A 22,456-nucleotide genomic window follows, 5' to 3' on the forward strand; every position below is an offset into this window, starting at 1 on the left:
TCCTGAGCGAGATCCGACTGCTGCTGTTCCTCACAGATGGCCAAGGGGCGCCTCGGTCCCCGCTTCCCTTCCCGCCGCCAGGCCCCCATCTCCCCGGCTTCCCAAGGACTTCCTGAGGGACCCCGAGAAGGGACAACGAGCCTCTAGGCTTTAAAGCCCCGGTCCCCTCAGGGAACGCCCTCGCCCCAAAAGCTAAGCCCCCTTCAGGGACCCCCTCCCGCCACGTCTGCCCCCTCAGGGTCGCCTCCCCTCAATTTAGCAACCTCCTCCCCAACTCTGTGTCGTCGTCCCCCGGCTCCCCTCCTCTCACAAGTGACCCCTCCCTCCAACGCTGCCCCTTAGCCTCCCCTCCCTTCATAAGTCACCCCTTACCCTCAGCTCTGCCCCCCTCAGGGTCCCCTCCCTTCACAAGTGACCCCCTCCCCCAGTCAGGGACTCCGCCCCCACCGCCTCCCTCAGGTCAAGCTCCGCCCCCACGCTCCCATTGGGCAGTTAGCCCTCGCGCTCCGGGATGTTGACAGCGCCACCGCCTCGGATTGGCTAGCGGGCCCGCCACTCGTCAGGGAAAGGGGCGGTGCGGTGGAGGCGGCCTCGCGCCGCTGGGACGCGGCCAAGTGCCGCGGCGCTGCCGGCTCCGGCCCCGCCAGCTGCTCTCGGGGCTCGCCCGGTCCCTACCCGCATTTCTGGAAGCCCACGAGGAGGCGTCTGCAGCGGCCCGAGAGCTGCCCTCTCCAGCGATCGTTAGGCGATAAACAGGCGCGGCGCGGCCCGCCGCCTCCTTCCCGGCGATTGGCGGCCGAGTTTCGAACGTGGTGGGGTAGAGGGCACTCAAGACAGACCCCAGCTCGATGATTGGCCGTCTTGACCGCGCGCCAGGCCGCGCCTTCCACTCTGATTCGCTACGTGGAAAAGGACGCACGCCGCCGCGAGGGGATTGGTTAGTGCGGCTACGCGCCGCACGGTTTTCCAGAACCTGATTGGTAGTGGATGGAAGGAGTGCGTAAGCCCGCCGCTTGCGCAGCGATTGGCTTCCCGAGTGCCAATTAGCCTAGCGGTAACGCCCTCCTCCGTGAGCTGCGCATGCGCAGAGGCGGCCGTCGGGGAGCCAAGCTGTGCAAGACTGCATAGGGTGGCGTATGCGTGCGCGGCCGAGCGCGCTTGCGCAGTGCGGGCCCAGGAGGGGGCGGTGGCGCTCGCATCGAGTCCCCTGAGGTAAGCGATGGCGGCGGGGCTGGGGGGCGGCGCGGGGAGCGGCCCTCGGCTCCTCCCGAGCCGCTCCGGCCGGGACTCGGGCTGCGGCGAGGTCCGGTTCGTGACTTCAGCCCGGCGGGAAGGCGGCAGGCCTGGGAGGGCTGGGGTCGTGGCGCAGTGACCGCGACGCCGCAGGTCTCGGGCGGCCGCTGCCCTGACCTCGTTACCGGCGTGTGGCAGCGTGCCCCTTCGGGCGCTCGGCGGCTGTCAAGCTGTGCTGGGGTCTCTACTGAAATCTTGCTACTCGCTTTGTTTCCTGGACGCATGGGACAACAAATGAGGTTGTTTGTGGAAGTTTTTCAGCAAAACAGTTGCTTTAAAACACAGTTTAATCAACTATTTGGAGTGCTACACCGTCATCGCCGATGTGTCCGACTGCCCTGTGTCCTTTCCGCTGAAGCTGAGAATGGCTGGTCACTTCTGTAACTGTGAAAAATGGGAGATTAGTGTTCTTATTGACACAGCTCTTCTCTAGTCTATGCTTAAAAATCTCATAAGCAAAGCTTTTTTTTTTTTTTTTAGAATTAAAGCATTATTTTCTTAAGATCTTTTTTGCATTGTAGGGCATTTTGCATTGTAGTTTTTTGGAGACTTCCTGGGCTAAGTGAAGTCTCGAGAAAAGTCTTTAGTATCTTCTAGGTTTAGTCTTGTTTTATAGCTGTAGTGTCAAGTAGTAGAAATAGGCTTACAGTGAACCTGAGTTTTTACCTTGACTTAAATCTATTAAGATCACGCAGCTCGGAGAGTTGTCAGTCTTGGTCTCAAAACTGGCTATTTTAAATAGGTAGCGCCCATATTAAACCTGCTGTTGAGTCAAGGCTCGCTTCAGAACTAGGTAGTAGTTCTACAGATTTTTTCTGCATGTTTTTGGCAGCAAAAAAACCCTTTACTACCTTCTAGTGCCACCAAGCGGACATCTTTACTTGTCAATAAAGCTTTCTTAAAAATTCTTTTTTTTCAACAGTTATGTTCAACTTTTATGGATGTTTATTGCGAAGTGCCACTACTTCACATGCTTAAGGATTTTCTTCTGAATCAAAATATTTCAAGCATAACAGCATGTGTTGTTTTAATTGTTTACCTAATGCCTTGTTGAAGAGCACCATTTGACAGCAGTAGAACCTGACATTCCTCATTCTCCATGAGGATAACAGGTACTTCCATGTGTACTTTTCTGCCTTTGTTAGTAACGGAAAATCAGCATGTGAAGTAGTAGTTGAAAACCTGGTGGTCTGCTTACCCCTCCATTCTTTTTCCTCCATCAAAGCCGTATGATGGACTATATAGAAAGTTATGAGAGTAGAGCAGGATGGGCAAGCTTGTTAACAGGATCAACATAGAATAATACTTCTGATTTGAAATGTAGTTTTCCACGTTTGCTGTATTAGACCACTCGCCAAATCCTATGCGCACTACAGCCTGACCTCAAAATTTGGAAACCACTGTAATGTAGCAAGGTCAAAAGACAAGTCTAGATCATGTAATCTGTTTAGGTAAGGATTGCTCTGTTTCCTGTACTAACCTAGCATTAAAAAGGAATCTCAGAGCTCAAAATCATAAATCACTCTGTAACTGTAAGTATACATACCAGAGTTCTGCTGCATACCGTTAGTCGGCTGTTTTGACTGAGCAGTCATGCATCATTCTTGCAGGTAAAAATCCCTCTTTGCATTTTGACTTGTTAAAACTATTCGAGCCCTGTTCTGCCAGATTGGACTTCTGATAGCCATGTCCTTGGGACAGAAATGTTCTATATACAGTCTTGTTCTTTTTTTTGATTGTTTTGTTTTTCCTCCACCTCTTCTTTGCAGTCTTCCATGACTGTAAGCCAGTGAACGTGGGAAGCCAAGACATCATTAGGCCAGTTACATTATGTAAATTTGCTGCTTCTTCCAGCAGGTTTCTTTCAGTAGTTTAGAGCACTGTTTAGGGCAGCCTCAGAGGAGGATTCCTGCACCCTCACCTGTCCTCCCTTCATGTAGTTCAAGCACGTGTCGACATGTGAATTGCAGGTACTGTTGCCAGTAAGACGCAACCTGGGCATGAGTGGAGTGTCTGCAAAGGCTTTCCAGTCAGACAGTACAGGTCAGGCTGCAAGACAGAAACATCCTCTCTCCTCTCTCTTTTTTTTTAAGATATCTTTAGTATTTTCCAAGTGTTGGTAGGAGTACTGATTTATTTACTGTTTTCCAGACGGCTTTCAACAATAAAATAGTAATCTTGACTATTTTAAGAAACCTAATTGCAGTAAGAACTGAAATTCCATTTGGAATGGTAAATATTTCAAGGCAAATGCCTATGAAACCAGTTCAAATATCCTTGAAAATAAATCTGAATATCAAAATATCGCTCAAGACGTGCAGCTAAACTAGATCATCTTAAAACAAGGATTCTCACGGCAAACTCCATTCCCCACCTGTGTTTCAGGTTTCATTCCAGAGAAACTGTGTCCTCGTTTCTGTATGAATGTTCCAAGTTTATTTCATTTCACATTCTTACTGAGAGAAGTACGAACACCATCATGGAGACTATGGATTTTGAGGAAGCAGCAATTTTCTCTGCCCAGAGTGCCCTTACTTCAGGCAGCAGGAAAGAAGAGCTCTTTCAATCTCCTTGGACTAACTGAGGGAGAATTAGAAGAACAGTTTGTAAGAGGTGATGGCCCAGGAGGTCAAGCCACAAATAAGACAAACAACTGTGTTGTCTTGAAGCATGTTCCATCTGGGATTGTAGTAAAGGTAATTATATTTTATTTCATTAAGTCACAAATTGCATCATGTTTTCCAAGTCTCCTTTCATAGTAAAGCATCATCACAGTGCAAATGTCACGGAGGAAAAGTTTATATGTATTGTAAAGAATCTCAGCAAGAAGCAGTTTTGGCTATCAGTAGATAAATAAACTTGGGGTCACAGCTGATCTTCCTGGCTTTGACATGCAGTACTATTTTATAGTTTTCAGTAAAATGTATCTTCATTGTAGCTGCCTTTCAGTGGCAGCTGTCACATTCCTATCCCTCTTGTTAAGGAAGCCATTCTAATTAACTCACAAGTTGATCATCTGCTTTGCATTCTTTTTAAGCATTACGCTTACCTACTTCTTGTGGGTTAATACTTTGAAATTAATCTTTGCTTCCTTATCACAAGGGGAAGACACAGTTAAGCTAAACTCAGAAGAAGCTTTCCAAGGTAATATGGAAGCAATCTTGTTCACTGACAGAATTAAAGATCAATGCAAAAGCCAGTCTGACAAGTTACAGTAGCAGAAAATTATTAGGCAGCTTCTCCAAAATGTATCACCTGGATACAAAAGTTCCAGCTGTTCTTGGTAGGAGGATGCTCTTGGCTTGGGGGAGAGGGGAGTTTCTTCACTGTAATGGCAGGAAGATGTAGACTGAAAGGGAAAGCAGAAAAATAAACAGCTTAAAGTTCCAGTAAAAATGTCCTATTGTATTTCTTCAGTGTCATCAAACAAGATCAGTGGAGCAGAACCGAAAGATAGCCAGAGAAATCCTGCAGGAAAAAGTTGACCTTTTCTACAAAGGTGAAGATAGTGATGTTTTTAAAGAGAAGAAAGCATCAGAGAAGAAGAAGCAAGAGAAAAAAAGAAGAGCAAAGGAAAACCTAGAGAGGAAAAAGCATTTTAAGGAGATGCAACAATTGGATAAGAAATAAATGTGAAATACTGACTTGCCCTAGTAGGGTAAGGGAAACATTTGTCATTATACCTAAACAGAGTTTTCAAAGTAACAGATGATGTAGGGCTTCATAAGCACAACTGAAATATTGAGTAGTGACCTGCTATTACTGTAAAACGAAGTGATAAAAGCAGTCGTGTATTCCTACTTCTGTCTGGCATCATCTCATTAATCACATTTAGCAATCAGTTTTTCTGCCAAGTTCAGAAGATGATAAACCAATCCTTGTTAAAAAGGAACTATAAACTTTCCACCACTGTTAAGAGAGACAAAAAAAATTCAATAGATCTCCTTCTCCCCGGATGATACCTTATGATGCTTCGCAAGAGTTCTAGTGCATATGGAGAACAGCCCTAAAAGTTTATAACTTTCCATCCTTACTAAGGCAGTGCCTCTACTGACATAAATCCTTTATAAACAGTGACCAGGTTTAGATACTGGTTCTGATGGGGTAAACCAGACACGCTGATAGAAGAGACGCCAGTCGCTGGCTGCCTCCTTCAGCTCTGTTAGCTGAACAAATGCTCTGTCCTACTCAATTCTGAAAGCTTCTGAATTAAACAGAAGCTTTACAAATCTTACCTGGAGTGGTGATGAGCACTGGGGGGGAAGGCACTCCTGCAAGTGAGGGTTGGTCAGTCATGTTCTTCCAGTTCAAAAGTAAAATTGGGTCATTACAGATAAAGAACAATGTGTGTTGGCAGCTGCCTTCCAAGGCAACAGAATCCAGTTCATCCAAGCTGTGAAGTAGTTACCTTCACCTCTTAATACTGTATTTTATTCAAGTATCCATAGCTCCATATGTTTTAGATATCCCAGATATCCCCTCTTCCTTAGGATTTAGATTGGATTGTACAATAGTGAATTACAGTCATTTATTATGTTTATGCTGTGCTGCAGTTGAGCTTGGGCACTTCACTCATTTTGACAGCTTCCCATTTTATGCAAATACATGCTTTTCCTTTGTTACTTTGGAGCCACTAGTGAAGTATACTTTCCTACTTTGATCCTGTTAAGAACTCTTAATTGCTTAACCAGAACTTCTCTTTAATTTTTGGACAGCACCCTCACTGGCTGCCACCAAGTTCTGGCCTTCAAGAGTGAAGGGAGAGTGCTTCAAGAACCGAAGCCATAGTATGTATTTTGAAAGCAATGGAGACTCCTAGCAACTGCACCGCCTTCTTACAGAGATCGACTGCATCCGGACTGTACCATGGATGGAAACTCTCCAGCAATCTGCAGGCCCGTTCCCTTGTCTGTTCCTGAACTTGAGCCTCCTGCATGAAGGTTAAATCTTTAACTGTTGAGAGTTCTTGTTCATGGAGTATGAATCTGATTAAAGTGACTGTACATAGTTTTAATACAAACTGTTAATGAAAATAAGCTTTATTACGTCAAGTAATAAATACATACAAAGATGCAAATAACAGTTTTAGTAATTTATCCAGAATTTTCTTTTTTTGGCAAACTTTAAACTGAAATCTCCAGCCTTAATGTAGAAATTAGCTTTCCAGGACCTTGTTATTATTTAATAGGTTTCCCTATTTTCCATATAACTCATGCACTTTAAATGGACTTCAAAGCACTAACAGTCATGCAAATGTTTATGCAAAATGAACAAAAAAGGAAAAATAAGAGAAGGGGGAAGGTTATTTCTAAGCAGGGTCTATGCTGTATGACAAATTGTGACTTAGCAGACTACAAGGTACAGCATGCTATTCTGCATTTATTAAAAAAAATCCTTAGAGCTTATGTCAAACTTTGAAAGATTGACAGTTTGGGGTTAAGTGAATATAGTCAAAGGAAAAAAAAAAACAGAATGAGACTGTGGCTGGATAAGAAGAGAACTGAAATATAGCCTGGGAGAGAAAGAGCATTCCTCTGCATGCAGTTCAGTTTTCATGTTTTAGAAACATTTTAGGGAGTTTTAACGTCTTTACAAAATGCAAACCCTCAGTAAGTTGAAAAATCCTTGTTTTCTCCTTCTTAACTATACATTTTTGTAAGGGCAAAACAAGAAAGGTAAAACATTCAAAATAAAGGAATTTGTCTGAATGTTTCAAGAGTCAACAGGAGTAAGTGTTACTTTTTCTTCATTAAGAGATGGAAAATCTTGCAACTGAATTAGTGGGCTAGGATCTTGCATTTCGTTCCGTCTCAGCCAAGCATTCCCGAACTAATCCTCTAGCATGAATAATGCCTGCAAAAGAATTGGACATATTTTAAATCATCTCATTCAGGTCACACTTGCAATGACAGTCCAGAGAAAGGTTTACGTATTTCTGTCCCAAGTTGCCAAGGCTACCACAGCATGCCTCAGAAAAGGGAGAGATCCCTCGCTTCCCAAACATCAGCTGCTGCTAAACAAGTTTGCTTTCCCAAACTGGCATTATAAATTGAAAAGGGACTAAACCAGGAATCAGAGCATGATAAGATTTGTAGGTCTGCAGTGACAGGTGTATCTTAATGTGCAATGCAGGCCTATTTAAAATCAGAGACTTAACAGAAAGAAAAAAAAAATCATCTTACCTACCTGTGAGTTATTTTGCTACAGTGGAGTGAAAAAAAAATACAAAGTTATTGGGGAGTCATTTTAGCAAAGCTCTAAAAGTCTTAATACCTTGGGATAGTTCTCCTCTGAGAGGATGCATCAAAATCCAAGCCTTCATAATACTGCTTAAACACAAGTTGTGTCTCTTGTAAGAATAAGAAATTTTTTTCATGTGTGCAGAAAGTTACCTCCTAACACTGGCTCAGCTCCCAGTGCAAATCATCACCACTTTACATGCTGCTATATCTACTCTCATCTGATAGACATGATGTGGAATTTTCCACTACAAGTCCTGTTGCCTCGAGTTCCAGCAATCTGGACCTTGATTCTTAATCCTGGAACTAAATCTAGATTCATGTTCACAGAGCTACTGAAAGAACAGAGCTTGAGATAGATTTTAAAATGAGACGGACAGATTTTTCTACAACAAACGAGGTTATATTTTACTGACAGGACAAGATAGAAGATGATTTCTCTGCTCAGTCATGCTCCTTAACAAGGTGGAGAAAGGACAATAAGGCAATAGATAAGGTTTAATCTCTATTTAGAGAGAATGGATTCTGTTTCTAGAAAGCTGCCAGCCCAGATTACAGCAACAGCCTTTACATCCAAGGAGTACTGCCTTGGGACTTGATGGGTGCAAGGCTTTGCAGAGGGTTAAATTGACACAGACAAGTAAAGCTGCATCCCACAGCTGCGGGGTGCATAAACACGTACTCAAAGCAATGCATTAGACCTGGATCTGGTGGCAGGACGCCCAGTTTATGCAGCAGAACTACCCTGAATTATGTAGAACACTGGGAATTTGGCCAGTTTTAGAGGTCAGTAGCCTCTGTGCTTAGGAGCAGGTAGAGCTGGGGACAGGGACTTTATTCAGGAATAACCTCCACATGGTCATGGAGGCTGCAGTCACGTGCCTACCCTCAATCACTTTTGCTCTCACACTTGCACATGCTCCTTCAGCCATTAGGCTCCCAAAATGGAAAGAGAGGTATGTTTGTGACCAAAAGATGGCAGCAAAAAGTATTTATTTGGGATTCTTTGCAACACTGGCAAGTCACAGTGGCAGCACCGAATCTTAAACCTACGTTAGCCAACAAACTAAATACTCACTGGAAGAAGCAGCAAAACAACTTCCTCACCGAACTGAACCATTCAGTTCAGAGAGTGTATGCATCTCTCCCAGTCTCTCTCAAGCTGTCCCCATTAGCCTATTGCCATTCATGATCTATTAATACTGACTCAGGCAATGCAATAAAGAGAGACTCCAGCAACATTGATTTTCGCTGGGCCAGATTCCACTTACCATCAGCAGGCTTTATTGCATCCTTTCCCAGAACAGCTACTAGTCATTTTATTGCATGTCATGGCAGATATATTACTCTCCCATAATGGTTGAGCCTTAAATAAAGCTTTGTAGTCTTGGGTAAATGTAAAGGGGATTTGCAAGGTGGTGAAGTTAGTCTGTTACAATAACATTCCCATTCAGTGTTGAATGCATGAGCCAAACTCGGCACAAGGACCAGGGAAAGGGAGGAAAAGGTAACTACATTATACCGGCAAAGGACAGAACTGCCAGCACAACTGCTGTCGATGGCCTTTCAGGGTCATTTCAGGCGCTGGAGCAGTGGAATGTCCCACTGCTCCTTCAGAAATATCCCGCGCACGTCCCCTGCAGAGGACAATGTCAAGCTGACGTCAGCAGTGGGGCATGCGGGGGTTTCTTTTACACGGCAAGGAAAGGGCATTTATTACCCCTTTTAGCTGAGAAAGCAAAGCTAAGGAGACCTCATCAGCCAGGCCTAAAAGCTTCTATGTCCCTTCCTAGTGGACTCTTAATGACATCCACTTGACAACAGGTAATGGAACCTAAGCAGCCCAACACATGAATGTTTGACATCTCAGTCTGAACAGCCTTCACTGACAACCTTTCTTTTTTTTTGCAGCTCTTCTCTCCACCAGCCTCCATGTGAATTACCACACTGTAGTATTTCTTTAGGCAAAATGCACTTTAGTAAAGACTCTTGGGTCAAGTAGATGGGTGATGTATATGAGAAAAAGTAAACAATGCTTGGTCATATATTTTGGGGCCTGGGGAGAAAATGGAATTGAAGGGGCAAGTAAGTCACCAGGAACCTAGAAGCACATATCCATTAGACACCTTAAGGGTTCTAAAATAAGGTTTGAATTATTAACTGAAACTCCCCTTGTGCACATGAAACACATTTGGTGACTGGCTTATCTATCAAATACAGCATGAATAGAGTATCCCAAGGTTTCAGGTGCTTGTTAATACACCTAGTTTAATGATGAGCTCAAGGCAGCTGTCTCCTTTCAAAGGAAACAGTTGTCATGAAGCTGTATACAAGCAGTCAGTGCACAAAGTGTATGTATGTGACACAATTTTTTTTTTTAATAAATTTAAACATTACCTCTTTTTAGCCTCTCCATCGCACTTTTACTCCCAGCGTATGTGGGTCTAATCTCTTTTCCTAATTCTTCTATGATAGCTAGAAGTTCTGCATATTTGCTTTGTGGTACTTGACTGCTGCTGGTACCCTGTAGTTGAAAGTAGATTAGTCTCAATTAAATACTGCTAAAAACAAAACAATTACAACAAACAGCAACTGGAAATCCATGGAGGACCAGAAATAGCCCTGGAAGCCACTTTTTAAAAAAATAAAATTTCAGGTTTATTACATAAACATGATTTTCTTTTTGCAGTTGCTGCTACTGTTGGACACAATGCTACGTGCCCTTCAAAAATCGGGATCAACTGGGAGGATACAGCTGCAAGACTGGGACCTTAGGTGAGACAGAAGCTAAAACAGTCCTGCAAGAACAGCAAACTGAGAACTGCTTATTTAACTCTCTTTCTGCTTTTTCAATGTTTACGAGTATATTTTGTGGAGAAGTTAGCTAGGCAGGGAGAGTGAGAAGCAGATATAAACAAAGCTGCCCATATGATAAGGGAAATCCTATGAAGTCAAATACATTTCACAGAGAGTTTACCGCCGGATTCCTGAAGCAGCCCATAGGACTGTCTGTGACACACACTTCATGAGACTAAATTTTAAAGTATAAATTTGCCAAAGGAAAACAGTATACAAATATTCACTTTTTAACAATTTAAAAATGTTAGAGCCCTTACTATCAGAACATAACTCAAGACATGTTTCACTGTGACTCAGAAGGGATGGGACTAACAGTTAATTACTAACCAGTCTCACTCAGCACTCTGCTTAGTCTAATTTGATCCCAAGACATGTGTGATGAATCAGTCTGCCATTTGGGTTTGATTTCAAATCTTGGTGGGAGGGAGGAACACCTCAGATTACAGGCCACAATCCATGCTACTATGCAAATGTAGAGCCAGTGATCTGATTAAAGAAAAACAACAAGCAGAGCTGTACCTGCATCCCTTGTGTATAGCCTAGAGATGGGGGTCCGTAGTCATTTATAAGCTGTCTGTATTGCGCAGATGTTGCCATACTTGTGGAGGGAGAGTGAACGCTCCCAGCTGTAAGAGAAAAGAAAAAAAAAATCTGTTATTATCTAAAGATTAATTAGTGCCTTACACTGGGACACATTTTAGATCACTTTTTTCTAAAGCTGTCACCTCTCCCCTTTGTCTAAGCCCACTACTGCCATTTCAGAGTCACGCTATTTGCTAGGAAGACAATAGTTAAATTAATGCTTCTCTAACATTTGCTGTACATTTGAAAATAGCAGGGCCTGCAACATTATCAGTGCAAATTGTTTGCCTAAAAGTGAAACAGAGTGTAGCATGACAGGTTGTTCTGCCTAGACAAACTGTAAATATTAAGGAGCCCTATTTTTGCATATATACATTCCACGTAGATGAGTCTAATGTACTGTGCTATTTTTACTTTTTCAGTGCAAGTTATCTGAAAGTAATTTTGCAACTCAAAGTGTCATCACATGGTCAATGCGAGTTACCCTCAGTACTATTTTCAGCCAGTGCCAAAACTATTCACAGGGAACAGTCAGTTGAGGTACATCAGATCTGCTGCTCATTGTACGACATCGGAGGTGAAGAGTGCTGCCATTATTCCTCTTTGTGTGATATCAAACGTTTTTAGCCAGTCATATTGTGCTATATAAGTAAACCAAAGGAAAAATAACATCACTTTGAGTTATGGTTACTTTTTCTACACCTATAAAAGCTTATATTCAGATCTACAGGGGTTTGAGTCAGCTAAGAGTTATAGAAACAGACTCTAATGTGATCATTGCCAAGCTGCTCCAGAAATAAACAATCAAAACACTTCTTCCCCCTTGCCCCCCAATGGTAAGAATTTGGGTTTGAGAAACAACTTTTAGATTTTCCTTAGGGGGCTTAATTATGCTGCCCATTTCACAACAGTGTTGGAGGACCTGCTGGTTATGGACTGTACACTCAAGAGTAAGGGAGCATTACACCATTCCACTTGTTCACTCTTGCAGCTGAAGTGCCCCTGCGTCCACTGATGCTGCTGTCTTTGCCTGTAGGCACAGACACAGCCTGCCTGCTGTCTGAAAGTATCTTCCCCCTTAACAAACTCCTTTGGTGAAAATTCCCAACTGTCTTTCATATGAGGAACAGATCTCATTTACCAGCCTTCATTTAAATCTAAATTAAACTGATGCTAGGAGTCACTGGGGCTCAGAACTACGTAGATCTCTAGGCTTTGTTTTAAAGTTGCAAGTGATTTCATTCACATTTTCCCCTCACTACAAAAAGAAAGAGCCAGTAGTTACACTGTAAAAAGCACTGCTGAACAGAGTGGAACAGACTCTTGTCCTCAGTTGGGAAGTCTCTTTCCACTTCAGAATTAATCACAGGATATCATTGTGGTGTTGTCTTCATTACAAGAAGAGAGTGTGTTCTTAATTTTAACTAGTTAACCTAATTTTAACTAGAAATCCTAAAAAAGGCAAATTGGGCTGGTCACTAGGTCACCTTAAAAAAAAAAACAAGGTTTCTCTTTAACTAAGCTGCTAAATTTCATGGTATTACAATCTGCATTTCCATTGCTGCAGTTTCACATGGAGCTAATTGTCACATTTTGCTAAAGCATAGTAAAAACCAAAAAAACCTAAACAACACATCCATAGAGTACAACACTGTGAAGGAACACCAGCTTTCAGCTATTCTCTCAATTAGTTCTTCACATTATCAGCTCAAAATACATGCACAATTGTAACATCTCTGTATGTACAACTCAGTATTTCAAGTCCAGATGACTGAATTTCAACAGTTATCAAACATGACACAACAGCAAACCGCATCTTTCCTCCAAGGATTTCAAAATGCTTCAAAAACATTAATGAGCCCCTTGTGCTGCAAGGTAAAAAGGTTTAATTACCTCAATTAAGCAGAGAAAGACTTCAGCTATTTTTCCTCATGTACAATAAAACAAAAGACCCATCCTGCCAAGACTTGTTCCTGAACCGTTATTGCAAGCAGTCACATACAAGACCTGGGAGCTACAAACTGGTTCAGAATTAAGGCGAGGACTCCGATGATCAGGCTCAGGAATCCTGCTCTACCCCCTGAACAAACCTTAGCTGCAGCCCATGCAAACAAAAAACAATTTATTGCCACCATATTGGTTAATGATAATATAGTACAGATAATTTAGTGATTGTTTCAGATTATGTTGATTTAAGCAATGACACGTGCTTGGTCTGTATGAAATAACACAGCAGGGTACATCTAGATAAGAAAGAAAACCCTACTAAAAACGTGATGTGCCAAGACAAAGCAGTGAATCTAGGGGCTGACCAAGAAAGTTTCACAGATGTGAAATCCAGCAACATACGGCGTTGCAGCGGACAGTAGCTGGTCTCAGCATGGGAGCTTGAATCCAGCAGTGACTCGGTCAACACTGAATGACAAAAACAAACAAGAACTTTCAGTAGGCAACTCTGAGTAAGAACCTGCTGCCGGAGTTGGAGCATCACTCCTGATTTGAATCAGCAGTCAGATCAGCAGAGTTGCGTCGCTTCAGCAGCCAGGGGTGCTGTATTGTCTACTGTACCCACAACATATGCAGAGCTGTGCTGCAGACACTAGAGGCCATTGCTGAGTACGGCATGCCCTGCCAAATGACAGATCGTGGTAACCATGGTGAGTTTACCCGTTTCTTTGCAGTCTGCATCAAAAATGTAATAAGACATAATGCCATGCGCCGACCACTTTATCAGCAGCAGCAGGCCCAGAGAACAAAGAAAAAGATTTGACTTGGCCATGGTACCAGCCTCCATACACCCATGTCAGAAGTTGTGCCAGTCAAACTCAGCTGGAGGGGAAAAAAAAAAAGAAAAATCCTTGATTTCACCTCAATTTAAGATGATGCAATCATGAAAATTAAATTAATTGGGGGGGTATTAGTATCTCACAGGGTAACAGACCTTGAGCTTTTTGACCTATCACTTTGTATGTTAATCTCAAGGAGAAGCCCTGGGTCTTGGATGACTATTACTCAATTAACCCAAAATACATCTGCATGTCTGAACATCCTGTATATCTCAGATTAAAAAAAAAAAAAAAACATCACCAGCTATTGCTATTATAGCTAGCAAGAAAAATTAGGCCAGGAAGTCTCACAGTCAATACCCAGTCAAAAATCAGTGTGATGATTAGGTATTCACTAGAGAGGAAAAAAGGAGGGGGGATCTAAATTGAGGCTTGCTCTCTCACGTTAAAATGACAATGGAGACAAGACAGTTAAGAATTGACAGAATCGAAAAGGGAGTGTGCTTGGTACTGAATTTAAGTGACACCCTGTACCACATCCCAAATTGTCTTACTGCTTGGTGCTGTTTAAAACCTAAATTAATATACACGCTTTCCTCCCTTCACTTTCCTAATTAAATGTACACAAAACCTTTTATATACCCATTTATTCTTGTGCCAACAATGTATTTTATTTCTGTATTCAGACAGAAGACTGCCAGAAGCATTTTTCCCTACAAAAATATAGTGATTTTCTTGTTAATCAATATTAATCTTTATTAATTGGGGGGCAGGGGAATGTCTAACAATACAGCAAACAGAAATGAGATTTTTGTGTCAAAATCTCTTCCTTCCAGCAGTCTCTCTGAGCCCAAATTAACACCCTGGGAGACAAAGGATCTAGATCAATCTTTGTTTGCCTAAACTCCCACTGACCAGGAATCTTCCCATTAATTTCTGATAAATTTATAGGGATCCCTTCAGCTCCTTTGCTACTGTCTCCAAGCCTGAGCAATGATACCAATTTGCTGATCTAAGTTTTAATTCTTAATCCTATTGCTGCTGCTTGCTGGAAAAATAACTGGGAAGGCAGCTTGCTATGCACCCTGCAAGGAAGCAATGGGAGCAGGAACGCTGGGGTACACTCACCTGATCCACTCCCAGCAGATGCCGTGGCATCTACACAGCTCAACTGCCACCCTGTTTTACTCTCACGAACAGCAAAGTAAAATCAGGAATAGTTACTCAACTCACCAAGTTACTCATGTAGAACTGACTTAGACAAGCAAAAAGCCAACCCCAATGGGTATGTGTTTCCCTACTACCCTGTACTTTGTAAGGTTCTGTAGAACTGCATAGGTAAACTCCTGCCATTTTACAGACTCTTTCTACACATGAACGTGACAGCATATGAGAAGAGATACCTGTAGCCTGGAGTTTATCCAAGGTACATGGTATAGTGTGTGGAATCTCACTGCTTCTACCTCTATTTCACAGTCTCTTCAAGCTGAGGTTACTTGCAACATAAAGGCTGTTGCCATTTAGATGGCTAGCGGTCATCACCTCTTTATATAGAGCCCGGTGCTGGAGGTTAGTGCCTCTGCCACACAACTGGAGGACATTCCTCATCTGCTTCAGATGATGGCAGTTTGATTCCTGACGGTATGCAGTACGAAACAACCAGACTGAAATATTTTAACTGAGAGGATATAAAATTCTGTCCTAAACCAGACAACTTTGCAAGAAAACACACAAGAAATGTTCATGTAAGCTGCTCTGCCAACGTACATTGCGGGGCATCTTCAAGCACAAGGGGAGAGGCAACATCTTCAACCAGCACAGCCATTTCTGCAACGAGTATCTGAACACAGCCTGAATCACAGTTGTAGTGTTTTGGCTGACTACAAGAATATTTGATTCCTTAGCTCTCTACGCACTTTGGTTTAAGTTCAACAAGAACTCCTTGCCATCCTTGGGATACCACATGCCTGTCTGCACAAGTAGATCTACTGCATAGCCAAGCCACACACTGAATTCTACAGGAGTTGCCAACCCAGAGCGAAAACAGACAGCCCCCATTTCCCCCAACTTTCCAATAAATTTTTTAATTTAAAATAATGGACCCCATTCTCATTTGCACAAAACGTTCCTTATAGCACTGGCTGTGAAAGTTGTATTTTCACCCACTATTTCCCCCTTAAACAGCCCCTGTGGTAGAAACAGACCTTTCTTTGAATAAAACTATCTCCTTTTAAAAAAATCCAGTGTGCACACACATAAATATGTTCTCAAGAACTAGGACATTCTTTATCGTAAGAGCCAGAGGCCTTGCTCTTTTGATCTGCCTGGGCCTTTCCTCTAGTACTCTCGTTCTATTTAATCTTTCCATGTGGATAACGGTCATGTTTTATGTCTCCTCTTCCTACCCCCCTGCCTTTTTTTTTTTTTTAATCAGAAAAACCAAAGACAGTCACTTGGACTCCCCACCATTCTTCTTTTCTAGCTTAAGACACAGGATATTTCTACACTAGCACGTTATTTGGCACAACAGGAAAGGATCAAAAGATGAAAGCATTTGGTACATGTACACCACATGTAGTTGGGGTGAGCGGGTACAACTTAAGACTAGATTTTAGTCTGGTCCCCTGGACTAAGTGTCTGTATCGTGGGTATAGTTCAAAGCTGTCCAATCTTTGGTTTGGGCCCTTGTGTTCCCATTAAGGGATGGAGCATCAGTGTTGCACAACTGGCGCAGAGCTTCTGGTTTCCTTTTATCCAAAAGGAATCAAGTTAGCACGAACCAAAACCACTCTGAAAGTCAACCAACATGTGATGGGTGGGGACAATGAAGAGATTTGCTGACTGTGAAAAACATACCATTGCTCTGAAGCTAAACACTCAGGTAGACAAAGCCAAAAATGCCAGTTTTCTAAATGTCCAAACAAGTCCACTCGAAAATTGCTAATTCTGAGACGTTTAGTGTGCTTCTTTTCAGATCATTTTTAACTTCACATGCACTTCAAGAGAACAGGGAAACAGCAAATTTCAGTTTGAATGGGGGGGGGTATATTTCCAAAAAATTATCCCCCTCTGCTAAAGCACGAACACTTTGCTCTCTGCTCTGCCTACAAACAGTATTCTTCCCAGTACTCCCACTCCAAAACCAACCTCTCAATATGGACAACAGTATCAAACATAAGCTGTCTCTGTAAAGGGCAACATGCAAGCCATTTGTTCATGGAAGTCTGCACTGCAGTCTTAATAATATAAGGAATGGCCTAGTGCGCTTCGTATAATTTCTCAGGACTGAATGAAATCAGTCTCTCCAGTTGCAAGCTACAGCCCCAGTTAGGGAAATTATTTTCATTTCACCTCTCAGTGAGAATTTGCACTTTTCACCAAGAAACTTCTGGTCGCTGTGAGGTGCGGCAGGTGCACTGACAGCCCTGCTGGTCCTCAGCTACAGCAGTACCTGTTGTACAGGTCACCACTTGTTCATGTGGAGCCAAGACACAGCTCCTTCCCTTGTCACAGTCTGCTGGAATTTGTTTTTCCAGATCCTACATACAACAGTTTTTAAGCTTTATTACAGGAACAGACTTTTGTCTCGAAACCTGACATTTCTGCAAGAATTAGAATAAAACCAAAGGAAAATGCCAAGCTGTTTCTGCTGGCTTCTGTACCTTAAAACTACTTTTCTTTGACCTGTGCATACTCTGAACAAAATAGGAATGCTGCTCAATATCCACAGAGCCAGAAAACACTTGGAAACAAGGGGAAAGACAAACTACAGGCCAGTTCACAGCTGGTGTAAATCTCTCTGGTTCCACTGAAGTCAATGGAGATGCTCTACTTCACCTCAGCTCAGCAGCTGGCCCTCTTACAGAGAAATAGAGTTAAACAATATGAAACACAAGACAGATGAGGAGGAAACTACTTCACAGGATCCAGTATGATAAGCAAGAGAATAAAAACAAATCAAAACGTGGCTGTTAGAAAGGCTAACAGAGGTTCCCCTGGGACACTGCAGGGTCAGGTGAGGCTGGGAAGGTAGAGCCACAGCACCGCAGGTCCCTAACAGAGTGCCTTTTTACCGCCCAGGCAGAGAAGGTGCTTGTGCAGGAGATTAAACAGGGCTCCCCAAGCACAATTTGGAACTGACAGCCTGGGGTGCTACACACAGGGGCCCAATTCCCAGAGCACAGGCCCTCCAGGAAGGTGACTGATAATTCGGACAAAACACTGCAAGCCTGGTTGCAGACACCCTGGGCCAAGTGTCACCACTGACCTGGGCAATGGGGAAGAGGAATAGGCACCGAATTCTGCTGTAACAACACATTCTCCTTCCCTCAGCCTGGTGTAAGGCAGAGGAGTCAGCACCCGGATGCTTCCAGCATCCTGAGTCACTTGCGGAGCAGCTACGTTTTCCTCACCCTCAGTCATCCCCAGATCTGCCAACAACCCACGGAGGCTTCCTCCCCATATTTCCTCCCCCCCCAAACAGCTCCTCTCCCTCAGGACTTCAGTCCAGGTTTCTGAGTCCCCAACATGCTCCCCTGCAAGAACAGAGCACAGTCACCCACCAACCACAACTGCTTCATCTCACTGATCCACTTACTGAGCGCAGTTTAAACATGATTTTGCAGAGTGGCCACTCTCAGCCTAAACTTGAAAGGAGTTAGCTCTGCAGCAAGGACGCAGCTCCAGGAGCTGAGTCGACACTGCCTTTCCAAATACTCCTGCACCAGAAGCCCTGCACTGCAGGGAAGCAGCGTTACCTCCCAGAGGAAAATCCCTGTGAGATCCACAGCTGGCCAGAGCCCTCGGTCGGCCGAGACCAAAATATTCAGCATTCATACAGAGAGGCTTCTGCAGGGCTGATTTCAGGCCAAAAGGGACAGATTTCCTGTTTTCCTCTCCTCTGCAGGATGGGGCGGGGGGGGGTCCTTCACCCCAGGTTTGGAAGCAAACCTAGGATTTCTACTCCTGGCTGAGGGGCATTTAATTTAAGCACAATAGAGAAGCAATCTCCTTCAACTCAGAATTAAGCTCCAGAAAGGAGGGGGCCATTTGCAGTCATATCACTCTGAATGCGATATGTGCAACTGCAAGGACTGCTTTGTCTAACTCCCTTGGCCTTAGGCCACGGTGCTGGCAATACCACTAGCTAGAGGAAGAGCTGGTGCGTGAGGATAATGGCAGAAGACAGGGAGGGAAGAGAGAGCCCATTTTGGATTCAGAGGAGGACGTTCTTTCATTAAAAGATTCTGGGGGTGTTGAGGATGATCCGAACTCGGAAGAGAGGACAACTTAGACAGGAATAGTTCCAGCATGACAGCAAACTGCTGCTAACTTGCCATTACGAGGAAAAAAGGAGCGGGGAGGGGAGAAGGGGAAGATAAAACTGCATGAAAGAATCTAAAACCCTGATCGCAGCCGGAGCGTTAGAAAGCACACAGACACGGCAGCAAGGGGACTAGAGACAGAAACTTCACCACTCGGCTCGCATTGTGAGCGGCATGTCTGACCCGGGATTTTGCAGTCCTCGCTCGCAGAGCAGCCAGACTCGGATCCCCCCCCATAGCATGACCTAATCCCCACCCCTCACCCACCATCGCAAAATACCACCTTTGTTTTCCCTGCAATTTTACGGCTGTTCCGGAGAGCAAGGCACAGGTTCTCGTGGGAGCCGACAGGAGAACGGTTTCCCTTGCTGGGCTTTGTTTTGTTTCTTTTTTCCTCCGGTGACACTTCTGCTTTTTGTCAAAAAATCCTTAGCACATCCCCTGCTTCCTGACCCCTTTGCAGAGCAGCGCTCGGGCCCACGGTGCTCCCCACGCAACCCAGGCACACGGAGCCTTTACATGCTCGCAGCCCCACCGAGGATCAAAGTGTCTGAGGCACAGGGACCTCGGTTCATCCACCAGCTGGTGACGATTCCTTGCAGTAAAATAAGATTGCCGCTCTCCTGGTAGCTAGAATAGAGATGCATCTTGTTGATCCCTTTCGTTCATCAATCTCCCAGGATCACAACCACAAACGGCGCTGTAAAAATCACCGAGGCAGATTTCCCTCCCTCCGAAACCCAACTGCAAAACTTTCCCTTCTCAGAAAAAAAAAAAGAAAAAAAAAAGCCAACCCAGCTTGATTTCTGGCTGCGGATGGTCTGATGCCAGCCCTGCAGGCTGAGGCTGCGGGGAAGGGAGACGGGAATATTATTTTTTTAAGTCAGAACCAACTTCTCCATTTTGGTTCTGTTTAATACTAGCCGACGCGCACAGATTAGCGAGATCCCCTCCAAATATCCCACAGCGAAGCAATTGCTGCTGCGGCTTTGTTCAGACTGCACCGATTTACACACGCTCCCCACAACGGAGACCCACTTTTACAGCAAACACCTCAGCACAAGAAAAAACACTGGCCTGCTGTTACCTTCGGAAATTAGGGAGGGAAAAAAAAGGGGGGGGGGGGGGGAGGCTGTAGTAAAGAAAAAAAGTTAACGCCATCAAGGAAACTTTTTTAGAGACGAAAGTTGGAAAGATTCCTGTACAGATCCGGGGAAGAGGAATAATTTTTAAAAAGGGCTTTTGTAAGAAATAAAGAGCAACTGCTGCCCCCCCTTCCAAAAAATCTCCAGCGAGCAGAGAGGGCTCGTCCGCCCGGGCTGCTCCGCGGAGCCGGGAGACTCTGAGGGGGGAGCGCGGACCGAGGCCGCCCTGAAGCGCTGGCGGCCCCCCCCGGCGGCGGCGGGTGCGGGGCCGGGGTCCCGGGCGGCCCCTCCGCCTGAGGAGAGCGGCTCGGCGGCCGCGCGCGTGAGGCGAGGCGCGGCGCGAGCGGCACTTGCGGCGTCCCGCCAGCAGCGGTCCTCGCTGAGGCGCCGGCGGAATATTCCTGATCCAGATCAATCAGCCGCCCCGGGGAGCCGAGCATGGAGGAAACCCGGCGGCCGGAGCCCCGGAGCGGCGGCGGCGGCGCGGGGCCGGCCCGGCGGGCGCGGCGCCTCCGCGGAGAGGGGCGGCGCGGTGCGGGCTAACGGCGCCGGCCGGCGGGCGGGCGCTGGTAATGGCGGCGCGGAGCCGGCGCGGAGCCGCTGCCCCGCCATACCGGACTGGGCAAAAACTCGAGTCCGGGGCTTCCCCCCAGGTGCCGGTGCGGCACCGCGGCGGCCCGCCGCACGCCTCCCAAACTTGCCACCCAGTTGCCGCCGCGGACTTACCCGGGTTGAGGGGAGTCCCGGGGATGTGGGCATTCAAGTTGGGCTTGTAAGACATTCCCAGAGACATGGCCAGCGGGAGGAGGAGAAGCGTCCTGAAATTCAGTGAAGCGTCTCCGTGTCTCCCAGACACTTTGGGTTGTTTACAGCAGTAGCAGCACCGGCAAATATGGCCGTCAGTTATATTGACACCCACAATGCAATATATCATCCATACATCATGAGGAGACGCGGATCCAAAAACTTTGGGGGAGAGGAGGCAGCCACCCGCCGCGGCGGCCCGGCGCCCCGCGCACCTCGGCGCGGAGGGGGCGCGGAGGGGGCGCGGCGGCGGGGGGTGCCGCGGCCATCCCCTCACAGACAATGGAGCTCCCCTCAGGGACGCCGCCGTGAGAGAAGCCGGGCGGGGAGGGGAGGGCGGGCAGGCGGGCGGGCGGCGGGGAGCCCGGCGACGGCGGGGCGGGGGGGGTGTTTTAATTAACTTCGGAAAGTTTTGGCACAACTTCTCATTTAAATCGGCTCTGCCTGCGCCGAGCGGCGGGGGGGCCGCGGCCAGCAGCCCCTGTCAGAGGAGAAAGGCTGACGCGTCCTTCAGGGTGGCCCAAGTGTCGCTGCCTTCCCGCCTCCCCCCTCACCTCAAATCAGGCATTCACCTCTGATTTATTCCCTGTCTCCCCCCGCTAATTCCTATGGAAAATACCTGTTGATAATTTTAGAATAAAATTTTTTTTTTCCCCAGATGCCGCCAAGGAAAAATCTGCCTTTCCTTTTTTTTTTTTTTCCCTTCTCTTTCAAACCACTATTTCTCTCCACTTGAAGGTTGAAGGTTAATGTAGATAGCAGCTTCTGAGAGATTAAAAAATAAATACGAATCTTGTTGATAATTGACTCATTTTCTGCTTGCAAGCAGCAGTAAAACTTTCCCACAAAAAAAAAAAAATCTAAATTTGTGGGTTAAATTATGAAGCTTTCCAGCCTGCATCTGCCACTTCAGAACTCATCCTTTTCACTGCAAGATACTCAGGTTTGCTCTGTCAATTAGTCTCAAACACACCTCTATAATCATTAAATTACTCCAGATTTATACCAATATAACTGCTTGGGACCTGGACAACCTCTCCTTCAGCACACAGCTCAGTCTGAGACCCACAGGACCCACACGCATATCTTACCAGAAGCCACTCTGTGATCGGTGAGGTAGTTGGTAGTTTTATTGCACATGCTAATTAATGTCTATCCAAGGCAATATACTGCTCTTAACGCTGGCGACAGCAAACACAGAGAGCCTGATCCTGCTCCTTGGAAGTCAGGGGCAAGTTCCTTTTAAGTGATGCTGATTTAGACCCCTGGTATTGCTCGCTGTAGACTGCTCTGCAGAGGGAGGCAGGTAGCATCTCCATTGCAGAGACATGGAAATAGTCACGGAGCAATTAGATTATTTCCTCAGCGTAAAGGAGAATGGAGGCAGAGGGGGAAAAGCGAGCCAGCCTTTGAACCCCCCTGGC

The 22,456-nt window shown here is 45.3% G+C and overlaps 3 protein-coding genes across 9 annotated transcripts in view; 1 reads left to right on the top strand and 2 right to left on the bottom strand.

The window, feature by feature from the left end:
* MPHOSPH9 (M-phase phosphoprotein 9) overlaps positions 1-813 on the bottom strand; it is a 34,716-nt gene extending 33,903 nt beyond the window's left edge. For 2 of the 3 annotated variants that reach the window (XR_012777728.1, XM_075516045.1), the window contains exon 1: positions 676-813. The gene's annotated coding sequence lies outside the window, so the exon portion shown is untranslated. Of the gene's footprint in view, positions 1-372; positions 393-675 lie in introns of those variants that run through there. The other variant, XM_075516047.1, reaches the window with a different exon arrangement.
* A 269-nt stretch (positions 814-1,082) lies between these two features.
* MTRFR (mitochondrial translation release factor in rescue) lies at positions 1,083-11,647 on the top strand. 5 transcript variants are annotated; one of them, XR_012777700.1, is made up of 6 exons: positions 2,452-3,336; positions 3,679-3,989; positions 4,711-4,951; positions 6,009-6,233; positions 10,222-10,307; positions 11,396-11,647. XR_012777700.1 is itself a non-coding variant. In XM_075515804.1 (5 exons), exons 2-4 carry the CDS (start codon positions 3,294-3,296, stop codon positions 4,921-4,923), a joined length of 567 nt encoding a protein of 188 aa, XP_075371919.1. In that variant the 5' UTR covers positions 1,100-1,212; positions 3,264-3,293; the 3' UTR covers positions 4,924-4,951; positions 6,009-6,182. The 5 variants fall into 5 exon arrangements, 3 of the variants coding, with proteins under 3 accessions (XP_075371921.1, XP_075371919.1, XP_075371920.1); XM_075515804.1 differs by lacking the exons at positions 10,222-10,307; positions 11,396-11,647 and adding an exon at positions 1,100-1,212 and having other exon boundaries at positions 3,264-3,336; positions 6,009-6,182; XR_012777699.1 differs by having other exon boundaries at positions 10,222-11,647.
* CDK2AP1 (cyclin dependent kinase 2 associated protein 1) lies at positions 6,904-21,359 on the bottom strand. Its single transcript, XM_075515808.1, has 4 exons — positions 20,955-21,359; positions 10,911-11,017; positions 9,930-10,056; positions 6,904-7,146 (listed from the first exon to the last, which is right to left on the bottom strand). The coding sequence occupies exons 1-4, from the start codon at positions 21,160-21,162 to the stop codon at positions 7,079-7,081; spliced, it is 510 nt and encodes a 169-aa protein (XP_075371923.1). The 5' UTR covers positions 21,163-21,359; the 3' UTR covers positions 6,904-7,078.
* Positions 21,360-22,456: the final 1,097 nt, after the last annotated feature.

This window comes from Mycteria americana, chromosome 13, assembly GCF_035582795.1.
Source record: "Mycteria americana isolate JAX WOST 10 ecotype Jacksonville Zoo and Gardens chromosome 13, USCA_MyAme_1.0, whole genome shotgun sequence".
Classification (NCBI taxonomy): domain Eukaryota; kingdom Metazoa; phylum Chordata; class Aves; order Ciconiiformes; family Ciconiidae; genus Mycteria; species Mycteria americana.

Bases quoted from the DNA above. Each gene is read 5' to 3' on its own strand.
- MTRFR (XM_075515804.1), top strand. From the start codon at position 3,294: ATGAGTGGAGTGTCTGCAAAGGCTTTCCAGTCAGACAGTACAG. The intron at 3,337-3,678 runs GTCAGGCTGCAA...CCTGTGTTTCAG, and splicing joins TTTCCAGTCAGACAGTACAG to GTTTCATTCCAGAGAAACTG. The intron at 3,990-4,710 runs GTAATTATATTT...GTATTTCTTCAG, and splicing joins CATCTGGGATTGTAGTAAAG to TGTCATCAAACAAGATCAGT.
- CDK2AP1 (XM_075515808.1), bottom strand. From the start codon at position 21,162: ATGATATATTGCATTGTGGGTGTCAATATAACTGACGGCCATATTTGC. The intron at 10,057-10,910 runs GTACAGCTCTGC...TTTCAACTACAG, and splicing joins GCTATACACAAGGGATGCAG to GGTACCAGCAGCAGTCAAGT. The intron at 7,147-9,929 runs GTAATGTTTAAA...ATTCTTTTGCAG, and splicing joins GATGGAGAGGCTAAAAAGAG to GCATTATTCATGCTAGAGGA.